The 25,692-nt window shown below is 42.1% G+C and overlaps 1 protein-coding gene across 1 annotated transcript in view; it reads right to left on the reverse strand.

Moving 5' to 3' along the window:
- Window positions 1-25,692, reverse strand: part of PKHD1 (PKHD1 ciliary IPT domain containing fibrocystin/polyductin) — a 469,911-nt gene that overhangs the window by 423,415 nt on the left and 20,804 nt on the right. The window contains 16 exon segments of the mRNA XM_025419015.3: window positions 1,869-2,044; window positions 3,066-3,196; window positions 4,559-4,701; window positions 5,381-5,471; window positions 5,583-5,672; window positions 6,890-7,168; window positions 8,333-8,447; window positions 11,256-11,272; window positions 11,274-11,398; window positions 14,652-14,747; window positions 15,557-15,658; window positions 18,607-18,677; window positions 19,306-19,345; window positions 19,857-19,921; window positions 21,273-21,347; window positions 22,618-22,696. Coding sequence (XP_025274800.3) covers window positions 1,869-2,044; window positions 3,066-3,196; window positions 4,559-4,701; window positions 5,381-5,471; window positions 5,583-5,672; window positions 6,890-7,168; window positions 8,333-8,447; window positions 11,256-11,272; window positions 11,274-11,398; window positions 14,652-14,747; window positions 15,557-15,658; window positions 18,607-18,677; window positions 19,306-19,345; window positions 19,857-19,921; window positions 21,273-21,347; window positions 22,618-22,696 — 1,695 coding nt within the window.

Below are 25,692 nucleotides of genomic sequence, written 5' to 3' on the forward strand. Positions count from 1 at the left end.
TTTGCATGTCCCATGCTTATTTAGCACAGTAGCAGGCACACAGTAGGGCTCAATAAATGTTTCATTTGCTCAGCTGGGGATAGAATCATTGAAGGCTTGCCTCTGGTGTCCAGATTCCAATTTCTCCCACATCCCAGCTCTGTGATTTTGGACAAGATACTCAACCCTTCTTAGTTTTGGTTTCCTCCTCTACAGAACAGAGATAATAGGACCACTTCATGGACTCCCAAAATCTCAATGAGAAGTAAGTGGTAGGCATCAGTAGATAAAAAGGAACTTTCATAGAAGAGATTAAGTGAAGCAATATAAAGTGTGAAGCTGATGAGATGAATCTCAATTAACTATGACTCTCTGGCCCAATTGTTTAGGGCTCATCTTGCCATTAAATAATCCTCAAAGCAAAATCATCACCAACAGGGAAACTAGACAAAGTGGGAAGGAGGCTGTTTCACCTAACCCGCCCCTGTCTCCCTCCCTCCCCACTCACCTCACCTGTGGATGGTTCCATGTACTGGAGCATTTGGTGGCTAAAGGGTAAAGGCAGTGAGAAGGGGCTCTGGCTCCTGGGCTTCAGGGGTTTGAAGAGAAGGGAAACAGTATTTATCATCTTGTCCCAAGTTCCCAGTCAGTGCTTGAAATATTGATCCCCTCAGCACTCCGGGAATCCGCACAGCACTTAGGGTCCAGGATGGGTACACCAAGGGACCCAGCCAGTTGCCTTGGGCCCCGAGAAATTCAGGTGGTTACCCCAGCACATCATTTGAATATTATCATCATCTAAGTGTGAAATAACATGAACAGCGTTTGAAATCAGTAATACCTCCTTCCAACGCAGATGTCCCAAAACGCTTAAGTGTGTGAAACAGATAAGAGATGGAATTTTGAGTATCACAGAATGATGAGATTTCGGGGCTGAAAGTGAGTCCTCTTGCCATCCACCCCCAAGATCTCCTGCCCTCAGCTCTACAATTTTCAGATGAAAGACTAACGTGGGAAAAGGGGAAGTGAGCAAAAGCTTGAAGCCTGAAAGCCCCAATAAACAGATGACACCATTCTGTCCTGGCCATGGGCTTCTCTTCCCTGAGTGCATGTCATACTGGGCCAGCGTCAGGAGGACCCCTGATGAGCTAGCTTTCTGTCCCTAAGACTCGTGGACAAGCGAAGCCAGGGGAGGCCGCTGTGCCTAAGGGACATCAAGGGGGACTTCATGGAGGAACGGGCCATGAGCTCCAAATGGTGAGTAGGAGGAATGTGGATGGGCAGAAAGCAGGACAAGCCTATTCTCATGAGGACGCGGTTACTTACTCTCTATCTTTTCTGCCTTAAAGGTGCAAATGAGACCATTAGCACATTTACAGGCCAGATATTGTCTTGTTCCTTCCAGCACTTTGAGTGACAAATATTAATTCATGGACAGGTGAAGAAATCTTGCCGGCCTAATAATAATACTGATAATAGTAATAATAATTGCTTATATTTATTGAGCATTTACTATGGTCCAGGACCTGTAATGACTTCACTACATGCTATATTTCAATCAACCTTCACAGTAAATCAATGAGATGGGGCCCTGATTATGCCCATTTTATAGATGAGGAAACCAAGCCTTCTCAGGATGAAAGTGGTAAAATTGGTGTAAGAGAACAGAAGCAAGAGCAAGCATTGGATAAATAGGGGAAAAGGGAATTAGCTAGAGAGAGAAAGGGACCAAGGGCACACAATCCTGAATGCATCGTCTTTCCAGAACCAAGGCAGACAAGATGGGGAAGCATGTGTTCCCTCTGCATTAAAAGAAGAGCAGCCCCTAGCAGAAAAATTTGGGGTCAGCATTTGATAGGCTCATTGACAAGAGCAGATTCGATAATCACCTGTTATGTTTGTGTCCGCAATAATAATTTCATCCACATAGAACCCACTTGTCTCCTGAGACAGAGGGAAGAGGTCAATCCGATGAACCAGCACAGGGGAGTCTACCAGAGGTGGCTGGAGATACATGGAGTGGTGCACACAAGTCTCCCAGAGGTCAGTGCAAGTGAATTGCCAGCTGAAAAACAAGCCCAGAGCAGAAATGGACCTCTCTGTGTGCACCTGCAGCCCTTTCCCAAGGAGCCAAGTTCACAAACCTGGGTGCCTGAGGACTAAGCGGTCAGGAGAGACGCCCCAAGGACCCCTGCACCTAAACAGCCCTGTGTGCCACAGGTACAGGCATCATAACCAAGACAGGTTTGGTTCAGCTTGAGGTATCATGCAACTGAGTCACATTTCAAGGCAATTATTTGTTCATGACACCCAGTGTCAGCGGCATTTTCAGATTACAACATAACTATGTATCTTAAGCAGGGCATATGTTAGGCTCTAACCACAGAGAAGATGAATACTCCTGGACTCACTCAAGTTTAAAACCACTCACAAACCCATAAGGCATCTGTGGAAAGCACACAGAACCAAGGGATCAAGAGGCCTGTATTTTATTGCAGAGTCTCTGTTTACTTGCTATATAAATTATGATAATTCACAAATTCCCTGGGTCCCAATTTTCCTCATCTGTAACGTCAAGGAACAGTCTCTAAAATCTCTTCCAAATATGATCTTCTATCATTCTCTCCCTGCGAAAAGTGTCAGAGTACTTCTAAGTATTATATTCCTAACAACGAACTGCTCTTAAATCAAACTTCTTAGTGGAATAAAATGTGTTCAGAATCCCAAGTCAAGGGGCACCTGGGTGACTTAGTCGGTTAAGCAGCCAGCTTTTGATTCAGTGCAGGTCATGAGCTCAGGGTGGTGGGATCGAGGCTCTGTGCGCAGCGGTGAGTTGGGGCCTGCTTGAGAGTCTCCCTCTCCTTCTGTCCCTCCCTGTTTGTGTGCGTGCTTTCTATCTCTAACATAAATCAATAAATCTTTCAAAAAAAAAAAAAAGAAGAAGAAGAAGAAGAAGAAGAACCCCAGGTTAGTATCTGAGGCCCAGAATAAGACATCATTAATACCTCATATGGGCCCCGGTCCCCAAGAGAGCTAATCATCCCATTTGGAAGAATGCCCACCACACCTCCCCACAGATTAGCTACCTGTTGGGACGAGTCCCCACAAGATTCCAGTCACAGGTGATGTTCTTCTTAATGAAATTTTGAAAATCAGTTGTGAAAAACACGGTCACCTTCAGGATGTTTTTCATCCGGCCTTTGTATGCAATGCACAACTATGGATACCAGATAAGTGCACAAGTTTGATTAGTGCAGGAAGCAGTCATTCCAGCAGTCAGGAGAACCCCCTCCCTATGAGACCGCCTCGTGCTGTGAGAGGTAGAGTCAGCCCAGTTCCCTTCCTCCTGGAGCTTACTAGTCTCCCGAGAAAGACAAATTGTTATTGACTCCACAGAGAGTTAGTAAATGCCTACCACTGTGTTTGGCAGTTACGACTTCAGAGTATCTCGAGTAGAAAACCCCTGTTCCGACCCAGTTACCTGTGCAACCTTGAGCAAGCCACTTGACCCCTCTGAGCCTCAGTCCTGAACTCAAACTCAGTGGCATCCTTGGTTTCTGAGTTAAGTAAAATTGTCACGAGAAGACTTTATTTTAGCATTTTTTCCACTGTTGGCCTTTCAGACTGGATAATTCTTTTCTGTGAGGGGTCTTCCCTGTGCATTGTAGGATGTTTAGCACCATTCCTAGGAAGTATCCACTGGATGCCAGTAGCACTTCCCCTGGTGTGACAACCAAGTGTCTTCACAATTGCCAACCTTTCCCAAGTGGGCAAAATTGCCCCTATTAGGGGCCTGTACTGCCTAAGACAGGCAGGAAGATGGGTGGTGCCCCAAGCTGACCCATCTAATCCCAGGTCCCACTGCAGTCCCACAAAGAACCGACTGAACACTGAAACACATAGGAGATGGAATTTTGAGGGGGTATCAAAGAATGACATGATCTCAGAGCTGAAAGAGACTCCTCTTGCCACCACCCCTAAGCACCGCCATTAATTTAGCCAAACTTTTAGGCTCCATCTGGATCCCAAAGAGCAAACAGACTGCATTTTTTTTGAAAGTTGCTAGAACTTGACACAAAGGATATAAGTTATTCAAGAAATGTGCCAGTCAATCCATCAACAAAAAAAAAACTATAATAAATAACAGCAACTAGCATTAAACAGAATCCTAACCAGTGTGTGTCAGTGGATTATCTCATTTAATATCCACCATAATTCTAGACCAGATGACTATCCATTTCACAGAAGAGTAAACTAAAGTGAAACCCTGAGAAGATGTAAGGGTAGAGTCAAAATTCAAAGCCAGATAGTCTGACTGTAGGGTCCACACTCTTACCTAGCGAGCAAAGATACTGGCGGACATAAGAACATCCATAGGTCTCACAGCTAAGACAAAGGCATTTCCATGTAATAACTAATGAAGGATCAGAGGTGTCTGTTCACTATTTGAAACAGCAGTTAAGAAACCTGGAACCTCAGCTCAAAATGCATTGGCAAATCACAGCTCAGTCTAACCCCAGAGAATAATGCCAACCCCTCCTTACCCACCTCACCTGGGAGCGTGAGCACTGCTACTTACATGTGTGTACCGATCTAGCCAGTAGTCTTTCTGGGCAGCTGGGGGTGTTAGGACAAGTCGTCGAGGCTGATGGAGGCTGAACCTCCCACAGAAGGGCTCTGTCCCACTGGTGAGGTCCCCCTCAAAGCTGGATCCTTCTGGGCCTGGATGCACATAAAACAGGACGACTGGCATAGAGATCCATAAGACAGAGCTTACCAACATGTTGAGTTATGAGTTCACCATGGCAGCAGCCCTTGAGCCCTTGGGTAAGCCGGGTGAGGCTTGTGCTTGAAGACTTGAAGATGTGAGAACCCCATTCTGTCTGCCATGGAGCATCGAAAATCTATTACCATTTTTTCTGTGTCCTATGGCATGAAAAACTGTTGAGAAGCAAAAATACAAGGAGTGCTGACTGTAATTTAGTTCACTGTAATATTTAACATTGAACATGCCCTCACATTTTTAGAATTTGGTGAAACAACTGTTCCATGTAACAATTCCTTTATTTGGATACAATTTGAATTAAATAAAGTATGCTGTTTTGCTGTTTTTGTTCCGCCTGTATGGTTTGCCCCTTCCCCACTGTGCAGAATGGTAGCACTTGGCTTCATCGGACAGCTCAGGGAGGATGCCTTTTCTTTCTCTGACTCCCACACCAAGTGGCTTCCTCCCACGCGTGTAGTCACTCTCTTAACCACTAGGTGTCCAGATCCACTTTCCATATATTTGCTTGACTCTGGTAGTAGGAAATGAAGATTGCTCCCATTTTACAGAAAAAAAAGAAAGAGAAGACAATGGTGGTGAAGAGGATCAGCATTTGTCAAACCAAGGAAAGCACACCTTGCTCAAACCCAAGCCAGAGTAGGATGTTAGCCGAAAGCGGTTCCAGTTTGCATTTGACAGCAAGTAACTCCTCAATGGCTGTTTGAATCTGTTTTAAAAGACAAAAACAAACAAACCAAAAAACCCCTCAAGAGTTTATACCGTGGGCATAAAGACCTCCCAGCTCCCCTACTTGTCATTATTTGAAGAAGGTTCCTACCTGATGGGCTGTGGCATTTTCAGGGATTGGCTCGCTAGTGACATTGTCCCAAGTAAGGAAGAAGCTCCCTCTACCAGACACAGTCAGCATCTGAGATGTCAAGAGTGACAGGAATAAATGACGTGAACCAATTAAGCTGGAGAAACTCAGGCCCGATCTCCTCCACTGGCTATTTCCTTTTATTTATAATTTCAGTTTTGTCTACACTCACTATCATCTACAAATATCTGGAAACCCAAGGGTCAGCACCAAATGAAAACATTTATATGACTATCTCTGTATTCATCTGTGTCTCCTGTTTCCTTTAGGGTGTGAGATCCAATGTTGCCACTGAATGGCCCCGGTTCAGCCTTTATCACCAAGTGCTCTCTCCCAGGGTGTGTGGCCTGGTGGGCAGGAGCAGCCACGCAGCACGCCACACTCTCTCAGAGCCTATTCAGTCTCTGCTTTGCTCCTAGCACATTCCCCGACAGGCACACTGTACTTCAGTTATGAAGTAAGATTGGTCATCTTATATCACTCGCTCCTTTCTACTTTGTTCTATGGTTCTTTGTGTACATATTTTACTATTAGACTGTAAGCTTTAATAGCGGAGTCCATGGGAGGCCTGGGTGGCTCAGCGGTTGGGCATCTGCCTTCAGCTCAGGGCGTGATCCTGGGGTCCCAGGATTGAGTCCCTCATCGGGTTTCCTGTGGGGAGCCTGCTTTTCCCTCTGCCTATCTCTCTGCCTCTCTCTGTGTGTCTCTCATGAATAAATAAATAAACAAATAATTTGATTTTTTTTAAAAGAAAGCAGAGTCCATATCAACTCATCTTTGTATATCAAGAAATGAAGAACTGAAAGTACACTGATATAGTTCAATGAAAATATGGGGCACAGCGGAGAGACCTAAAGGCCTTGACCTTTAAAAAGAAGATGTAGAAAACGCCATGTACAGGGAGATAGGACTTGAATCAGTAAAAGCAATGCAATCACTTGTGTGTACACTAATGTGCATGCATACATGGGTGTGTTAGTTTAGAGGACTTTATCTCTACTCTGGGGAATAAGTTTCCAGAAGAAGATTTACCTGGAACTTAAATTCCTAAAACTAAGACCATGATTAAAATTATCTTAATAAGACACTACGTTTTTTTGAGACATCCTCACAACCCTTTTGGATAGATATCCTATCTCTTTAGCTGCAGATTTATCATTATGACTCAAATCTCCTGGCTCCTGGCTAGTGATCCTTCCACTAGGCAAAACTATGTTCCTTCCAGAGTTGAGCCTCTGAATCTAACCCCACAGAGAAGAGACACAAACCTGGATTTCCGGAAGTCTCTGGGCACGGACTCGGATTTGATGCTTCTCCCGGAGGTAAGTGCTGACCACATCAGGATTCAGCCAGGTGTTGTGGATCTGGACACCAATTCTCATCCCCCTGCTGGGGGTTCTCCCATAATGCTCTGCTTCCAGGTAGTACCTGGTACCACCAACCAGCTCCAACTTGGGAGTCTTCCGTTGCCAGACCCCCTCATTCCTGTCCTGTTCCCAGGCGTCAAACCAGTCAGCAGTACCCACCCTGATGGAAGCCACTTTCACCTGTGGCCCAAGAAGCATATCATAATCAACATTGTGAAGCTTATAGGCATTTCTTTCTCAAACAGAAAGTGTCTGGACAGCTACTAACAGGGTCTTTGGACTGGTCTGCTTTTCCAACAGTTAGCCTGTGATTTTGTATGCTTCTTCCCTCCTCACTCTATCTCAGTGTATTAAATTGTATTCAGGGCAGCCCAGGTGGCTCAGCGGTTTAGTGCTGCCTTTGGCCTGGGGTGTGATCCTGGAGACCCAGGATCAAGTCCCACATTGGGCTCCCTGCATGGAGCCTGCTTCTCCCTCTGCCTGTGTCTCTGCGTCTCTCTTTCTCTCACAAATAAATAAATAATATCTTTAAAAAATAAAAATAAATTGTATTCAGATGAGGCCGGATGGATCATGTTTAGAGCAGAAACAGCCAACCTAAAAGCCTGGCTTTACATGATACTATGGATAAAATAGTACTAAGCCAGTCTAAAGACATTTTAGAGAAATCTAAAATGACTCGACCACATCAAAATCTATGATGTTCCTCTAGCCAACTTACAAAGCAATTTCATAGAAGCATGTTAATAATTTGAGGGAGGAAATGTGGTTCTCTGTCCATGGCGCTAGTGAATTTTGGCTTTTTGTTAAAAGCACCTTTTCTTATCCTTCAAAGCTGACTTGGAAATTCCTAACTAAGACTGGTTACATCTCTACCCAAAAATCAGTGGAAAACGCACAAGTTTTAGAGGCAGACAGATAGGAATTTGAACATGGCCCTGGATTGGCCATACAATCCTTCTCAGTCTCAATTTGCTTATCTGGAAAATGAAGATAAATATACTTAGCTCACAGAGATGCTGTGAAGATGAGACACAAAGTACATAAAAGAGGTAGCTTAATGCCTGGCTTATAGTAAGTACTTAAAAACATGCCAACACATTCAACCAAATTCTTTTTCAATAATTAAAATCATGTCGATTAGATCTCAATTTTCAAAACAAATTAATAAAAAAATACCCCACACACATACACACACAAAAAAATGAAATGTTAAAACCCCTGGTTGCTTAGTGGCATGTTACAACTATTAGTAGAATATGAGAGCTTTAGAGTTTATTCCTTTTTTTTTTTTTTTTTCTTTTCAGGGAAGAAGAAAAAAAAACATAAGAAGGAGGTGAATACCTTCATCCTTGGGTCCTCTGACTGGCTGAAGTATAGGGAAGCTTGGTTGTCAGCCTGGATCCAGAAAGTGTAATTATTTGTCTCTGGGGCCACAAAGAACCCACTGAGCCGTGCTCTGGAAAGCACAGAAACAGAGAGAAGTGAGAGAAACCCACACCCGAAACACTGACCCAACAAATGGACTCCCTCATACTTTGTTTTTCTTTATGGCAAAATGAGGAAGAAAGGCTTAACTCTTGTGCCACCTGAGCAGTCAGGGTACTCTGTAAACAGCTCTTCCTGTGGCACTTGCAGTCAATATCTCAACCCAACCCTTCACAATGGCCAGGACTCCCTTTGCAGTCATGTGTCTTTGGGAAAGTTGTAGCCACAGCACAGGGCTGCCTGGAAGCTTAGCTGAGAACATTTACTAACAGTGCAGGGCCTGGCCCATGATAGGCACTCAATTAATAATAAATATTATTCTGATTATTAGAAATAAAGAGAGATCACCAATCAGAATTTTCTCTGACTTCTAGAAACCTTGTTCCTTGTCTCCTACTCCAATGCATCATACTTCATGATGTGTGTTAGATAATCTCTCTGGCAAAAGCCAGTGATTAGCCACATTACAAGTGTGTGTGTGCACAGCTCTAAGTATACGTGGATAATCATAAATCAACAAGAGTGTTTCCCGCCAAATAATCTTACTTGATGGGTAGATAACACTTTGAAGTTCTTTTTGAAGGGAGTAATAGACTTGACATGGCCCCAAGTGATATTAAGAGAGGCTTTTGTTTTGTCTTCCTCATATTAGCCATTAATTTCACAGAAGCAGGTGTTTATGTGAGATTTCAGACTCGTGTGTCTCTTTAAAGTATTGTATTCCTATGGGTGAAGAAGGATGCGTGCATAATGGGGTGTAGGTGGATTTACAGAGAAATCATGAGACTTGAAATCCCAAAAATTCAGAGATTAGTCCTGCTGTTTGACAATTGCATAATATTAGAAAGACACTTTACCTATTGGGGACTATGATTCCTCATCTGCAAACTAGACCTATAAATACTTCCTCAGTATTGCTCCTCATGAACTAACTTGTCTTCGAAGGCCTGGAGCATGGAAATAAGTCAATGAGCATCAGGTTGAACTGAATCAGAAGACGAGCAGACACACCAGATACTCTGAGGAATGTTAGTACATGCTGCCTGACCTTGCTCTGTGGCTGTACATGAACATGACAAGGCTGGTCATTCTTCAAGATCATGACCTTGCTCTCTACCTTCTAAACTTCTCAATACCGAACACAATGTTGTGCGTAATGTAAGCAGTTTTTCATTATCTGAAGGTTTATCCATTAAACGTTATCTCAACAAACGAGGGGGGTGATTTGCTGGGAGCTTACCAGATACCTCACTACCTATAGAGACTATTTTTCCAATTAAAAATATTATGGCCCACAGAGAAAAGTCAGCCGAATGAGTCAATGATTTTGAATTAAAAGACATCAGTACAACTTCAAAGAAGGTTGCAGGTAATTTTATGAAACATTTTAAAAACATGACCATATTTTTTAATGTTTAAGATAAATTGTAGAGACCTTAGTATTAGAGATATGGTTAAGAAAATTATTAAACTATCTCAATAAATACCAAGAATATGTTCTGAAAATCATTTTGAAAATAACTATTTTAAGGGTTCATCAAAATAATAATTTATCAATTAATTGATAAATAGTTCAATGCTTTAACAATTTTAAAGAAATGAAGGACAGAAAGAATGGGAAGAGTTACTCTGGCTTAGTGGCACCCCCAAATGGCAGTTAAAATTCCCTGCAGGTGATACCATACAGTCAAAATGCCCTTTTGTATTTTGAGATGATCTGACTCTTTCCTTAACATTCTCCCACATACTGAATATAGCTGAAAGGTTTTCCTTTGAACATTATTGTTAGTTCTCAAAAACTATGATAAAGATGTATCATTAGGTGCCACAAGGGACCACACGATTGCCACTTTAAAACTATACATTGGTGGTTAAATACCTAGTTAGTTAGGCTTCTGGGACAATAGAAACTACTCTTTTCTGTTCAAAGATTTTCTTCCCTACTTGGCTTCTTTGATGTCTGTAATACCCTGAATAAGGAACAAAGTCTTTCATTCCACAATTGAGTTGAAATTTAAATGGCCAAATCCTTGGAGGAAGTCCCAGAATGGCTGGAATTCACATTCAGGGGTCATGACCAACCTCTTTGAGAAGTGATTTGAAAGAAGAAGAGATTCATCACACAGTAAAGAATCCATCCCTCTGTATATACATTGAGGGCACACTAAGGAAACAGTGTGTCTAAGCAATTCTCAACTTTTTATATTTTTATGACCACTTTAAAAAGCTAGACATTTTGACCATGTCCTTGAAGGGATTAAAAATATTCAGAACAACACTAATAGGAAAACCATACTCACATTTGCCGTCACTGCTGTAGAAAACAATGTCTCTTAGGACCCATAATAGCTTCCTCTGCTATGCACCAGCCATTTGGTTGACCTTCAGCACCGGGTGGTTGTTCCAAATGACCAAAGAGCATATTCTTGCTTTTTTCTTTGGCATCAACAACATGTTGATTTCATGTCTTAGCCATGTACCTGACATCAAGTTTTACCCTGCTCTCTACCAAGTTTCTGGGCTTATCCAGCTTAATGTTCCAATTAATAGTCATCTCCCAAAGCAGACTGTAAGCAGACTTGTAGAAAATATCAATTATATCTATTGATCAAAATTTCGTGTGCACTATAAAAGGCTTGTGTTACACTAGCATGAGCTGTGGTTGAATTGGTAGCTGTTAGAATTCTTCCCCTGGAAATTTCATTGCTTATTTTCTCCTAGTCTCATGTAGGCTAGTAAAGACACTTTTGATATGAACTCCCACTTTCCTACAGCATACCTGAAAGGTTGCCCTTCTTTGAAGCCAAAATCCAAACGGTGAACTGGCATTAGGGACAATCTGCCACCGGTATCCAGGGGTGGCTACGGTGAGATCCAAGCCCTCGACAGCTTCTCCAACTTCAAACAGAAGCCCTCGATTGCCTGTAAGACATGCATGCCTCATAAGCATCAGAAGACTTCCATCCCCAAATTGGGGAACTACTTTACCTTGGACAACAGAGTGAAGCTGATCCAGATACTATCTACAAAGGTGAGTCAGCTGAGACCTAGAGGGAGTAGTCCCGTGAGAAATTCTACAGATAACACAAATGTTCTGGAAAGCAGTAAATATTGTGTATTGTAGGACGGAGTCTCTTGGAAAAAAAAAAAGATGCTTGATAAGGAGCAATAAGGGAAATATTTTCAGAGGACTACAGAAGGGTAGGGAGCCCTTTTTAATGGGAGTGTCAAGGAAAGAGAAACCAATCATGGGGAGAACTGACAGAGCAAACAAATACTATGACTGAGTAAAGGAGGACAACGTCATCATGGGCTCTGACTTCTGTTCAAGAATGAACTTAAGTATTTTAAGATTTTATTTATTTATTTGAGAGAGAGAAAGAGCGTACACACAAGCACAGGGTTGGGGGGTGAGGGAGAGGGAGAAGCAGACTCCCTACTGAGCAGGAAGCCTGATGCTAGATCCCAGGACCCTGAGACCATGACCTGAGCCGAAGGCAGAAGCTTAACCCACTGAGCCATCCAAGTGCCCCCTCAGTATCTTTTAAGGTCTAGTTCAGCCTGGGAATCCTATTCCCTACAACACTTTTTCCTCCAGAATATTGGCAATCTTTAAATTTTTTCACATGTCATGGCCCCTATTTGTGGGACAAATTATGTAGCATGCTACCATTACATGACATTTTCAAGGATATTGTACTTATTAATTTGTGTTTTATATTAAGCAAACCCGGACACCAAAGGTACAAATATAATCAATATTGCATGCTAACTCGGAATGAAAGTCAAGCAATGGAGTCATCTGTTTGTGGACTCAGATTCTAGCTCTGCCACTTACTAGATGTGCAGCTTTGAGCAAACTTCTTAATGCCTTCATTTTCTTGTGCATCAAAATGGGGTCAACAATATCAAGATCATTCACTAAAGACTAAGGTAGATGGAGTTATAAGTCAATCGTATCTCAATAAGGCTGGGGGAAGAAATGAGTCAATTTGACAATTTCAGAAAAAAAAAAGACTAAGGGAGCTTAAAATATATACACAAAGAGCCTGAAATATAGTAAGTACTCAATAAAGGAGAGCTGGGGTAGCTATTATTTTAAACTCCTACTGTTTTTCCTTGTTAAATCCAAAAAAAAGGAAATAGATGCGGAACAAGCAGAAAAATAAGAGCATATTTTTCCCTTTTTAATTTTTTTATTGGAGTTCAATTTGCCAACATATAGCATATCACCCAGTGCTCACCCCGTCAAGTGCCCCCCTCAGTGTCCGTCCTCCAGTTACCCCAAGCCCCCACTCACCTCCCCTTCCTTTACCCCTTGTTTGTTTCCCAGAGTTAGGAGTCTCTCATGCTCTGTCTCCTTCTCTGATATTTCCCACTCATTTTCTCTCCTTTCCCCTTTATTCCCTTTCACTAATTTTTATATCCCCCAAATGAATAAGACCATATAATGTTTGTCCTTCTCCGATTGACTTATTTCACTTAGCATAATACCCTCCAGTTCCATCCACATCGAAGCAAATGTGGGTATTTGTCATTTCTGATGGCTGAGTAATATTCCATTGTATACATAAACCACATCTTCTTTATCCATTCATCTTTTGATGGACACCGAGGCTCCTTCCACAGTTTGGCTATTGTGGGCATCGCTGCTATAAACATAGGGGTGAAGGTGTCCTGCCGTTTCACTGCATCTATATATTTGGGGTATATCCCCAGCAATGCAATTGCTGGGTCATAGGGCAGGTCTATTTTTAACTCTTGGAGGAACCTCCACACAGTTTTCCAGAGTGGCTGTACCAGTTCACATTCCCACCAACAGTACAAGAGGGCTCCCCTTTAAATAAGAGAATATTTTAATGTAGAACTTAGATTAATGGAGAGCTTCCTTCATGCCTGTGCTGTGCAAGGAAAGATGTTTTGGGCACCTCAAGCCTCCACTCAAGAAAGGCCAGCTGTGCCACCACCGCCACCATCACCCCAGCTGTAACAACCAGTTGATGCCAAACATCCCCTGTAGGCCACAGAGCACTCCTGCTTTACATAATAATTTGCCCTAGTTTCACAGAAGAAACTTCAAGAGGTCTTCATAAAGGACTTTAACTCCCAAGAACAGCTGCATTCAGGAAATTATCCTACCATTACCCAAGTAGCTGAAGCAGGAACCACTCAAATAGGGGATAGCTCTCTATTTCCTGACAGGAAACACACATTCTCCCTATCATTTGCTTCAGGAGTTTCCTTTTCTTGGATGGGAGCTTTCCCTGAGTAAAAATTGCAGATCTGGGACCTGGGGAATGCTCAAACCAAAGCTTTGCATGCATTTTCACACCTGAATGGCCTTTCTTTAGAAAGGCTTCTTCTGCCCCACGCTGGGTTACTTTCCCTGTAAGTGCTGAGCTCCTGGAGTTGAGCTCCCTGTCTATAGTTTAACCATGAAGTCAGCCCCTCATGGGACAGGTGAGGAACACAAGATGTGCAGCCTGTGGTTCCAGGCTACGTGACATGCCAACCACCCTTAGTCCCTAACTATGCTTGAGCTTCCAATTCTAACACTTACCAGAAAGGTGCGTTGGTGGTGTGCTTTTGATCTGCAGCCATGACATGCAAGCTTTAAACAGAAAAGAACAAGTAGAACCTGCCACCTTGCCTCCTCTATTTCTGCCCACACCAGGCATAAACTTGAGTCAATGGTGCAACACATCCCTACTTTTCAAAAAAACAGACAGCTGCCCCTGGAGGAAGGAGAAAAGGCATTTAAATGCATTCCACTGTGCCCTGCTCCCTAGCCTTGCCTACTGCTGTCATGATGAGCACAGGAGGGCACTCTAACGCCCCGACTTCTTAGACAAAGGGCTCACAACTGACCCATGGCATGAAGGGAGGCAAGTTAGGGTCTTCCCACCAGTAGCTACCACAATGTCTTGACTGCCATTCTGCTTTCTAGATCGGGTCTCCCCTGGCCATTCATCTGGTTGGGGCTAGTACAGTGTCACTCAATATTGGAACAAAGCTCAGAGCCTCTCTGAAAGGAAAGCCCTGACAGTGGTATCACAGGCCCAGGGCTCACCAAGCTAACCATTCAAACAGCTGAGACGGCAAACACTCATTTCTATTTCCCAGTCTCTCATGGTCATGATTGGAGGTCACTGAACAGCTATGGTGGCTTCCTTACCTGCCTGAGGAGCAGTGAGTCTTGCCCGTTTTCCTGGAGCCCTAGTGGTACACTCAATCTTCCTGGGAGACATGTGTCTGATATCACATGGAACACCTAAGGAGAATTTCTGAAATTAGAAAAATGGATAAAAAGAGAAAGAGAGAGGTATATAGATGTATATAGAAGTATATAGAGGTATATAGATGGCAGGACAACATGACCACATTGAAGTAGACAGCTCCTATTATCAGGCAATGAACTGGATGTTGTTCTCCCAAATGAAGGGGGCCAGGAAAGGGAGAGTTCAGGGCAACCAGACACAGGGCAGCTTACAGTAATCAGAAAGAAAACAGGCTAAGCAGTGCCATTCACTGAGAATGCACCAAACCACTCAGCTGAGTGTAGGAGGTTAAGTGTGACATGAGATGGTGAGGATATTTTCCTGCACCGTTGGTGTTGCCAATTGAAGGAAACTCCCACCAGGCAGAACTGAAAGTTCTAGAAGAATCCCACAAAAGGATTAGCCAAGTAGGCATTCCAGAAGACTCTGCCTAGCAGACTCCTGCCCACTTCAACTTATAGAGAGAGCTAAGCAAGGAGAGTGGGGAGAGAGGTTGCCTTGCAGCAGGAGTAGACGTTTGTGAAGATGCAGCTATACTATTCCCTTCTCTTCATTCCCAGAATGAGGACACCTGAGGGAATTGCCCATGAATTATGAGTGTGTCCACAGAATACTCTGTTCCTGCAGGACTGCGATCCCACATAGTCTCAACCAAACAGGTAAAATACCATAGAACAGGGTGACATGATGAGTCCGAGGAGGCAAAAATTGCTTCCCCCACCCTCTCCATATCATTAGAAATACATAATCTCCTACAGCAGTTAAAACTATGAACTATTTTCAGCCATTTCAACTTAGTTACCTGCTATGGTAACCAGGGCAGGATTGTCGAAGAAGTCTCCTGTAATTATGATATCTGTTTTTCCCCCAAGGCTTCCAGTTTCTGGAAACACTGATAGTATTTCTGCAAAAGAAAAAAAAAGAGTAAGCTTCTGAATATAGGCCAGAATGTGACACAGAGAATAGTATAATAATAGAAAGCTATCAATAATGTATTCCTTACTTGAACTTTCTAAGACAAGCAATGGTTAGAATTTTTTCTAGTAGCTATTTAAAACGCATAATATAAAGTCTCATCTATAACAATATGCACTAATACATATAATACAGGATCAATATTTCAAAGTGACTGAATCACTCATGCTATCAGCAGAAATCCCTACATACCAGGATGCTTTCTTAGGAAATCTGTCACCAGATCTCAAGTACTCAATTTATAAGTCACAGAATAGTAGGTTATATGTTATGGAGGAATCAACTTTGGATGTACCAGGCAAGACCTCCGTTCACCCATGAGTCTGCAGTGTGCACTAAGCGAAAGAATGAATTCCACCACTGTCTTCGGGAAACTTGCCTCCTCCCCAACCCACACGCTCCTCCCCCATGTGCACTCACCACCTCAAACCTGTTCTATGCTGCCTCCTGGTTGCTTTCAAAACCTCACTGTCATATGCCATCCATCTACCAGAATGTAAGATTTCTAATCTTTTCCTCTCCTATGATCCAACTTTGACCATTCTGAGTTCCATTCCCTCAAGAGGAAAGAGGAGTTGTGTTCTCCAATAAACTAAAGATACAAAGAAGCTAATCATGAATGGTTATGGATTTTATCAGGACATTTCTTACACAATGCTTTTGCCAATGACACAGTATAATTATCTGGGCATTCTGGAGTAGTGAAATTAGAGAGAGCACATGAAAGTGCACAGGGGAGGTTTAGGAGTAGAGTGAGGGTCTGGTGAAAGAAAGAAATGTCTAGAAATGACTCCTGAGCTGAATCTTGAAGCATAAATTAGAACTGGCCAAGTAGAGGAAAGAGAAGAAGGGAAAGGGTGTTTAAAGGCAAGCAATAGCCTGAGTATGGAGAGAAGTTGCATTTAAAGTTCATGTCAGTGTTGCTGGAATATAAGAAAGAAAGAAGGAGCAAGAGAAGCAGATGAGGGGGACACCAGAGTGTGGTATCTGGTACCCTTTCCTATAGAGGGCACCCAGCAAGGGAGAGGCATCAGATGTATGTTTGGTATAGGGCATGGTGGTGGCGATGTAAAGCATGAACCATCAGGGGACAGATGGTACATCAGGGCCCCTGGGAACCATTGTGGCAGGCCGGGCAAGAGAGGATGGGGTCCTGATTCGAGGCAATGGTTGTAGAGACAGAGTGAATACATCATATTTAAGAAATCCATGGGAGGTCTAATTGTAGTAAATAATATAAAACCATATCAAGAAATGGATGTGAGGTAAAGCTGGCAGAAACTGTTAACTAAATGGATTAGAAACAGGAGAAGGGAAGAAAACTGTAGATGAATCCCAAGACTCTTGCTCATCTACTTCTTTTGACAGCTTTTTGAGTTAGGACAGACACCATTTTTTCCAGTTCATAGATACTTAATTACGGCTCAGAAAGGCTCAATGACCTAACCAAACTCAAGGTGTAATTGAATGCCAGCCCTTAGAAGCTCTGCTCAGAGCACTTTGTCACTGTCCATATCTCCTCTCCTGTAGCTTCCTCTGCTATGAGAAAGTTCTGGTGCAAGAGAGTCCTCACCCAACGATGTTGGTGCCAAAAATAGCTATGTGACTGGAGATACCTGTCAGCCTGTCTGGCATTCAGGGTTCAATAGTGTTAGGCACATTCACCAGGAAGCTTTGGGTGGCCAGGCAAGTGTACTTCCCATTGTATCTTGGTAATGTGCATAAGATTTTGAATTGGATCTGCATTTCTAGCACTAGGAATTTTGGTTTCTTTGCCTCTCTGGGTCTATTTCTGCAGGATCTGTAAAATGAGACTAGTACTATAGCTATCTCATGGTTGAATTAAATAAATATTGAGATTGCATGTAAAACAGTCAGCAAGGGCCAGCCATGCTTCTCGTGGCCCTTGCCATCACCACCCCCTCAGGTGGCTTCTTCAAAGTCACTCCCAAAGAGACTAGTTACATCTGTTTAAAGAAAATAAAGACAATGGTCAAAATTCAGCTTTTTACACAATTAGACTATTTAGAGAGGGAAAGGCATTTGCCCCATGATCTGTGAAACTTCTTGCACTTTTGGCAAAGGCTTGATCCTGCTGTCCCTGGATTTGCACCTTCCTCACAGACTTGTCTTCAATGGCTTTATGATCATCTTCAAGACTCAAATCTAAGCACTCTTCTTGAGTGGTCAACTTTCTACTATTGAATTGAGTTCACAATTTCATGCAAGTTGCCAATTTTCAGCATTCATCTCTTAACACAGAGGTTTGCTCATCAGATAACAACACTATAATTTAGCATCAGTATCAGCCAGTCATAATTTGTTGGGTGATGCTCAGAGGTGGTGTTAAAGTAACTGGAAAGATGCACTTTTGTATTTTTTGGAGCCACCTCTTTTCTATTATTTCTCAGAACATAGAACAAGGATGACTTCCTTTCTTCCATTCAGTTTATATTCACAAACTTTGTATAGAAGTCTATGATCAAGCAACTAAATATAGATAACATAGCAACTAAAACTGACATTCACAAGACGCCTGGGTGGGTCAATGGTTGATCATCTGTCCTTTGGCTCAGGGAGTGATCCCAGAGTCCTGGGATCGAGTTCCACATCAGGCTGCCCCCAGGGTGCCTGCTTCACCCTCTGCCTATGCCTCCGCCTCTCTCTGTGTGTCTCTCGTGAATAAATAAAATCTCCAAAAAATAAAAAATAAATAAAGCTGACATTCACACAAGCAACTTCTCACCCAAAATCCAAGGATCACTCATCATTATGGGACCACCTTCAGGTGCCCAAGGCCAAGAGAAATGGCCAGGAGAAAGGGAAGGAGGATCCAACACTGAGTGAGGCATGAGGGAAGGAGCGAGGAAATCATACCTGAGTATGTCTGGTATAGGAAAAGGTCCAGTTTAGCACTGACCAGCCATGCATTCTTGTGTACCATGGACCTTCCAAGACAAAGTTTTGGTTTAGATGAGAAAAGCATTTGAGATTGCATTTCTTAAACTGGCTACCTAAAATAAAGATTGGGGGCCAATGTCTCCTGATCTTCAGAACAGTTTCTTTACCACTGGTAGAGAACGATACCAATGTGGTGACATGTGTTTTGTGACTTAGAAAGTTTTTGTATGGTGATGGTAATACCTACTTCACAGAATCACAAGCATTAGGGAAAGATGAGCATAAAGGGGCCTGGGAAGTAGCTGGCTTAGAATAGATCTTTAATAGATAATTAGTGTTATTACTTCCTAAATTTGAGAGAAAGAGAGAACCTCCATACTTGGGGCTGTGAGCTATAGGCAATGTGTCACGTTATGTCCCATAATGGGATGAATATCAGCTATAATATAGTACGCTTTTCAGGAAAACCCCTGACAAATTCAACATTAGGTAAAGCATGCAGAAATCATTCAGAATCATAATGCATGATGCTATTCTGTTCCTATATGTTTGGAATTTTACATTATAAAAGGTTCGAAAAAATAAGCAAGACAAGAAAGAGATCGATAAAAAAAAAGAAAGAAAGAGATCGATAATATAAGGTGGCAATAAATTTACTTGCTTCCAGTTACTTACTTTCCTTTGTTAAATACTGAGAAACTAACATTCTGGGAACCTGTAACAAAAATAAACAGACATTAACACCAGAGTCTGCATATATCACCATGTATGAGACATGCCATTGCTATCATAAACCCAAGGTCACCAGGTATCACCAACTGACCACCTAAACCTGGAATTTCTTTAATAGTGCCCAAAAGAAACACTGCCGAGACTTAGCACCATCAGTGCTGACTCACAACAATAAAAGGATAAATGTAGTGATGCATAGCAGGTAAGAGCCCAGGCTTGCAGCTACACTAAACATCATAAGTCTGGCTGCACTGGCTACTAGCCACAGTTTTTTCACCTATAAAGTGAAAATAATTCTACCAACTCACCAATCCACTTATTGTGAGGATTACATTAGTTTCTATTTAAGCTGTTTGTATAGCTTTTTAAGTGGTTCTCAATACGTGGTAGTTACTATTATCATCGTTATGAGAACAAATTCTTAAAATCGTATTTTTCTGTTACAAAAAAAGAAACAGGTAAGACTTTAAATTTGTGTTACTTCTTGAACAGACCTATGTAGTTGCCTTCCACACGGCACTGCAGAGTCCCAAGACCATGGTCTTCCTGAAGAGGATAGCTAAAGAAAGAATCAAAACCTGAGGTGAGAATTATCAGACATATATACACAATGGAATGTTACTCAGCCATTAAAAAAATGAAATCTTACTATTTACAATAATGTGGATGGAGCTAGAGTGTATTATGCTAAGCAAAATAAATCAGTCAGAAAAAGGCAATTATATGATCTCACTCATATGTGGAATTTAAGAAACACAATAGTTAGGGGAAGAGGCAAAAAAAGAGAGGGAGGCAAACCATAAAAACTCTTAACTATAGAACAAACTGAGGGTTGATGGAGGGAAAGTGGGGGGATGGGCTAAATGGGTGATAGGGATTAAGGAGAGCAATTGTGGGGCACCTGAGTGGCTCAGTCAGTTAAGCATCTGCCTTTGACTCAGGTCATAATCCCAGGGTTCTGGGATTGAACCTCATATTAGGCTCCCTGCTTAACAAGGAGTCTGCGTTTTTCTCTCCCTCCTGCTCGTTCTCTCTCTCTCTTTCTGATAAATAAATAAATAATTTTTAAAATGGAGGACATTTGTTATGTTGAGAACTGAGTATTATATTGTAAGTGATGAATCACTAAGTTCTCCTCTTGAAACCAGTATTACACTGTTAACTAACTAGAATTTAAACAAAAATTTGGAGAAAAAAGATGTCAGCCCAAAAAAAGAACAATTCCAAGCAAACAAACTGAAGACAGTAGGAAGAAACTATATTATAGAATTTGGCTCTACAAAATGCCAGTCCTAAAAAACTGAACCATAGAGTATATAATGGCCTTGTGATGGCCTCACAAGAAGGTTAAATCTACTCAGTCCTAAGTGAAGTGAAAATCCAGCAAAATGTTGGTTAGCTAAACTGTAAGCATGTAGATGTAGACACTCATTTTAAAAATTGTCATTATAATACATAAACAAACAAATCGTAGGGTTTTTTTCCCCTTTGGCTAGTCATTATAGTGGAGCGGTTAAGGGCATGAACTTGGAGTCTGGCAAGTTACTAGACCCCTCCGTGCCTCAGTTTCCTCCTCTATAAAGTGGGATAACTATATGTCCTCATAAGGCTATTGGGTAACTTAAATGTAAAAGTGCTAGAGCAGGGCGTGGCCTAGAATGAGCACTTAGTGTTAGCTATTTGTTCTTAAGAACAGTTTCAGAATTCACTTCAATTTGCATTTCCAATCAATTACCATGTATTTTCCAGTAAGTCTAAAAACAAGGCAGTCAGCAGTTATGGGTTATCTATATTTAAAAAAAAAATAGATGTGGGGTGGGGAGAAGGCTAGAGAGAGAGAAAGAGAGAGAGAGAAAGAAACCCACATGGAAGAAGCTAATAGCATGTATGTAGGCAGGAAAGACACTCACCAGCTTCCTGTCTGCCTGTTTATAAGAGAGCAGGCTGTGACCCATTTGTCTCCTTGAGCTTCCAAGATCAGTGGGCTTGATTTTTTTTAAATGGGGAAAAAAGACATGAGACAATAGTGTAAGGCTCCAGTAAACACTCCTGGCAAAACTCACAGGAAACATTGTTATAAGCATTCTCTGGATTTATGGGGCATTCTGCAGGTGGCCGAAGCCTGTCCCCTGAGGAGATGTTAAATCTACTCTCGGCCTGCAGGTAGGAGTGCATAGCACTGTTGCATGGGCCACATTTGACACTGCAGAAGGAGCATCTCCCTTTTCCCCCCAAATCTTCGTCATGTCTACATTGGCTATGTTGGGTCTACACAGAACTACTGTGGAATTTATGCCTATGTTCCTACTTCCCAAAGCTCTATCCCAGACCCAGGCTGACATGGGACCAAGCAGTGAATGTGGCATATTATGTATGTACTTGGGCCTTCTAGACTCCACAGAAAGAGTCATTTCCTTTCAAGACAAGTAGACTATGACTTAATGGCAGGAATTAGATCCCGAGAGTAGCCAGATCATGTCCTCTTCCACTAGGGCAGAATCACAGAGAAGGAACAGAACAGAGGAGGAGATCCCCATCTAGGAGGACGAGGAAAATGAGACACAGTATATAGAATCTGCTCAGCTATAGTAACACTAGGTTTTTCTTCGACTTTATCAATCCTCACTGAAACTAATTCAGATGTCATGTAATCACAGTTGCTAAAGTTGCCGCCAAACACAACTTTAATACTTACCCTCTGGTTCTCCTCTTTTCCTAACACACATGATTTAATAGTAGCACTTTCCATTTAAAGAGTCTCTGGTGAAGAAAGTCATGTTGGCAATCCCAATCATTCCCAGAAAACAGTAAAACTCTCAGTACCTTTTCCCATATCTTCCTCCGATCACGCTAACACAGTTTCTAAATGCACAAGTGCATACCAACCAAACAAGGAAGTTATGATGTTCTTTTGGGTTCACACATCGTTTTATAAAATATTTATTTCAGCCTGAGAAACATGGGGAACAGGGTAAGAATCGCAAAAGAAAACCCACAGATGAAATTACAGCACGATTCACGCTGAGCCCAGAGTGACTAGTTGTCAGTAAATAAATGGACTGACTTAATCGACCAGTTGCAATTACATTAACAAAGTTTGCTGAAGCCCAGCTCACCAGGGACCATAAACCGCAAAGAGGAAAACAGCAATTCTGTGCCAACTGCTCAGAATTTATTGCTATTGGGGAAGCTGGTCTCAGGAAGCAATCCAGCATATTTGTAACTAGTTGAACACCGAAACAAACATACACTTACCTATCAATGTACTCAGCATCAAAATCAAAGGTTTCTGATCTTCCAGTGATAATCCAGCCATACACATGTATCATTTTTCCTGTTTTAAGAGATTTTTTAAAGAGTTAATACACTTAGCTCAAAACATAAATTATAACATAAACTATTTCTTTTTGGTTCATCTATTTAATACAGCCGCATTGGTCATGACTCAGAATATTAACGCCTTTTAAAAACCGTACAACAGGAAAAGAGTGCCAAGTATGATCCAGTGATCAACACTACGTGTTAGAAAGGCTAAAATAACCAATTATTGCAATCACTGACATAATCATCTATGTATGGAACATAGAAACAATAACAGGTCTTCCTCACAGTCCCATAAAGTATGAGGCTTTTAGGAGGAAGGTATCAGTTTCCACACACTGCCTCATTCTACTTTCTTGGCTATGTATAGACCATCCACTTAACACGAGATTTAAGGACAATGTGCCTTGGGGTGCCTCACATTTCTATAGACTTTCCTCTGGACACTTGTTAATATGGACAAGCGAGAAGGTTCCTATCACACAATCTGGTTAAACTGTTTCCATATCTCAGAGTACAAAAGAGAAATGTCAAGGATGACCCAAAAGGATGGGAACTGAGAAAGGAGAGAATGAAATAGAACAGAGTTATGGCTTAAAGGATGGACAATTGCACATATTCATTCAACCCATATGCTCATGTTCAAAGATTGGGCAAATTGGGGATCTGCAAACAGCTGGTGTCTGCCTTGCTCACTGACAAACAGTTGACTTCTACTGCTGAGCTCCTCGATGTGACTCACAGGGATTTCCACTGGGTAACAAGCATTGCCTTAATACTCCCCTCTTTTGAATTCAAGTTCAAGAGGAAGTGCAGGCATCAGCAATCCCCTCTCAGCCAGGTGCATTCTCGGTACTGTCCCTACCCACTCTGCTCACAGGAGGTGAGAAAGGAATCTGATGTAACTCTTTCTCAAAAAGAGTTTGGGGGCCCCTCCCGGATGCTATATGAGCTGATTTCTTCCACAGTTGAAAATACCTAAACTCAGCTCTGTGGAACTACATGAGGCAAGGTTTTAAGCAAACACACCATAGCTAGGTGATGTAGTTAAAGTTCACCAGACAACCCTACAGCCTGGAAATGTGTGCCTTCCAAATAATTAGAGAATCTGACCAGCTTGTCATAGTCTTGGAGCATCACAAATGATGTTAAGAGGTGAGAGAGGTTTTGGTCAGTAAGTAAAACCTGAAAGTTGGAAAAGAAAAGAATACCTATGGGGGGCTCATGAGGTCACCGAGTGCAGTAGGCTTTGAATCTCTTCATGGCCACATTCAAAGTCACAAAAGAACATCACCAAGTTGTTTCCTTCACATTGTGCTTGTGTTTTATTGATACAAGATGACTTTCATACGGGGTCATAGGATGACTGGCACTGGAAGCATGGGAGACTTCAAGAAGTATGAGAGCCACTGTACGGTGAGTAGGTAGAAAGGGACCTTAGCCAAAGGTCATGGACACAAAGAAAGCATAGAGTCCGGAGCTCTCTGCTACTATTAACAACTGGCAAAATAATTTCCCTTTGTTTGAATAGAGCTAAGTTATTGGTTTCCTGGCTTTGGTGAGCATGATTTCTAGCTTTGATGGGCACAGTTTTAAAAATTGGTAACAAGTTCTAAAATTGGGAATTCTGTGAGTTTCTGTCTTATTTCTAAACAAAGAAGCCCAATAGAAGCTGAGAAATGGCTAAGCCTGCCTATGGTGCCAGGGGATTCCATGTCACAGTGGAGGACTGTTAACCACATATAGAAATTCAGCTGCTAATGGAACCCACCTCTCCTGTCCCCACCACCTCCCCCATCTCCCTGGCTGCCACTCTGGGCAGGCTTCCCAAATGAAACGAGAGTAATTGTCTGGAAAGTGATTTCTAAGATGCCGCTGTGTGGATCCTGCCTGGAGGGAGCACTCCACTCCACCCAGGCCAGTCACCAATCATTCCCCCAGAAGGTGGAGGAGACCATCTGCGACACTCAGACTCAGCAGGAGAGGCGGGCCTGACAGATCTGGGTGAGCCAATATCCCATTTCACACCTCTGATGGCAGGCTCCTTCCTCATCCCTCACCCTGTGGCCTTCTGCCATTTAAACAAGAGCTTTCTAACCCCAGACCAGCAGGGACCCAAACATCTGCATGTGATTTTTAGACCACATGCTTGTCTTTTTAATAAAACATGATCATGCCTTGATCATTCAGACAAATGGAAAGCAACAGATCTCTGAATAACCTGCATTAATAAAATCATACCAGATTCATATATTCTTCAGGATATAATTTAAATACATGCATACATAATCTGCGTCTATACACACATGCACACACACACGAAAGTACAAACATTTTTCAGCGACTCAGATATTCATTTTGACATTCTGGAGCAAGCCATTCAAAACTAGATCAGTTTATGCATTTAGACACAACTATATATAAACATTTAGCGACTTATATTTTCGTAATTACACCATCTGGAAACCCTGAACAAAGGAAAAATCTGAAGTAGACATAGGGATTTGCCAAGAATCAGACAGCGGATTACATATAATCCTAGTTGTGCTTACTAGTTGGTTGTAAGGCAGGCTTAGCAATTCTTGAATCTATTTCTTACCTACAATCCTCTTTTATGTAAATCTCAGCTTTCTCTCTCTTCTCTTCTAGCCCCTGGCCTTGGCATGTGTGTGTGCCCTCTAACTCATAAATACCACCCCAGGATAATTATCAGGGTTGCTGGCCTCCCATGTGGTATGCAACACTGTTCAATGAAGAACAAAATGTTGGATATACCTGCCCACTCTGGATTCTGCCCATGTGGGTTCAAATCCCAGCCATACGCAGACTAGCAGACTTTAAGCAAGCTACTTAACCTTTTAGTATCTCATTTTCTCATCTGCAAATGAGAATAATCATCCCTATGTCATCAGGTTCTTGTGAGGATCTAATAAGATAACACATGTCAAAAGCTTAGAACAGTGCTTGGCTCACAGTAAGGTTCAATGAAGGTTTGCTATCATGCAGATG

Source organism: Canis lupus, chromosome 12 (assembly GCF_003254725.2).
Source record: "Canis lupus dingo isolate Sandy chromosome 12, ASM325472v2, whole genome shotgun sequence".
Lineage (NCBI taxonomy): Eukaryota > Metazoa > Chordata > Mammalia > Carnivora > Canidae > Canis > Canis lupus.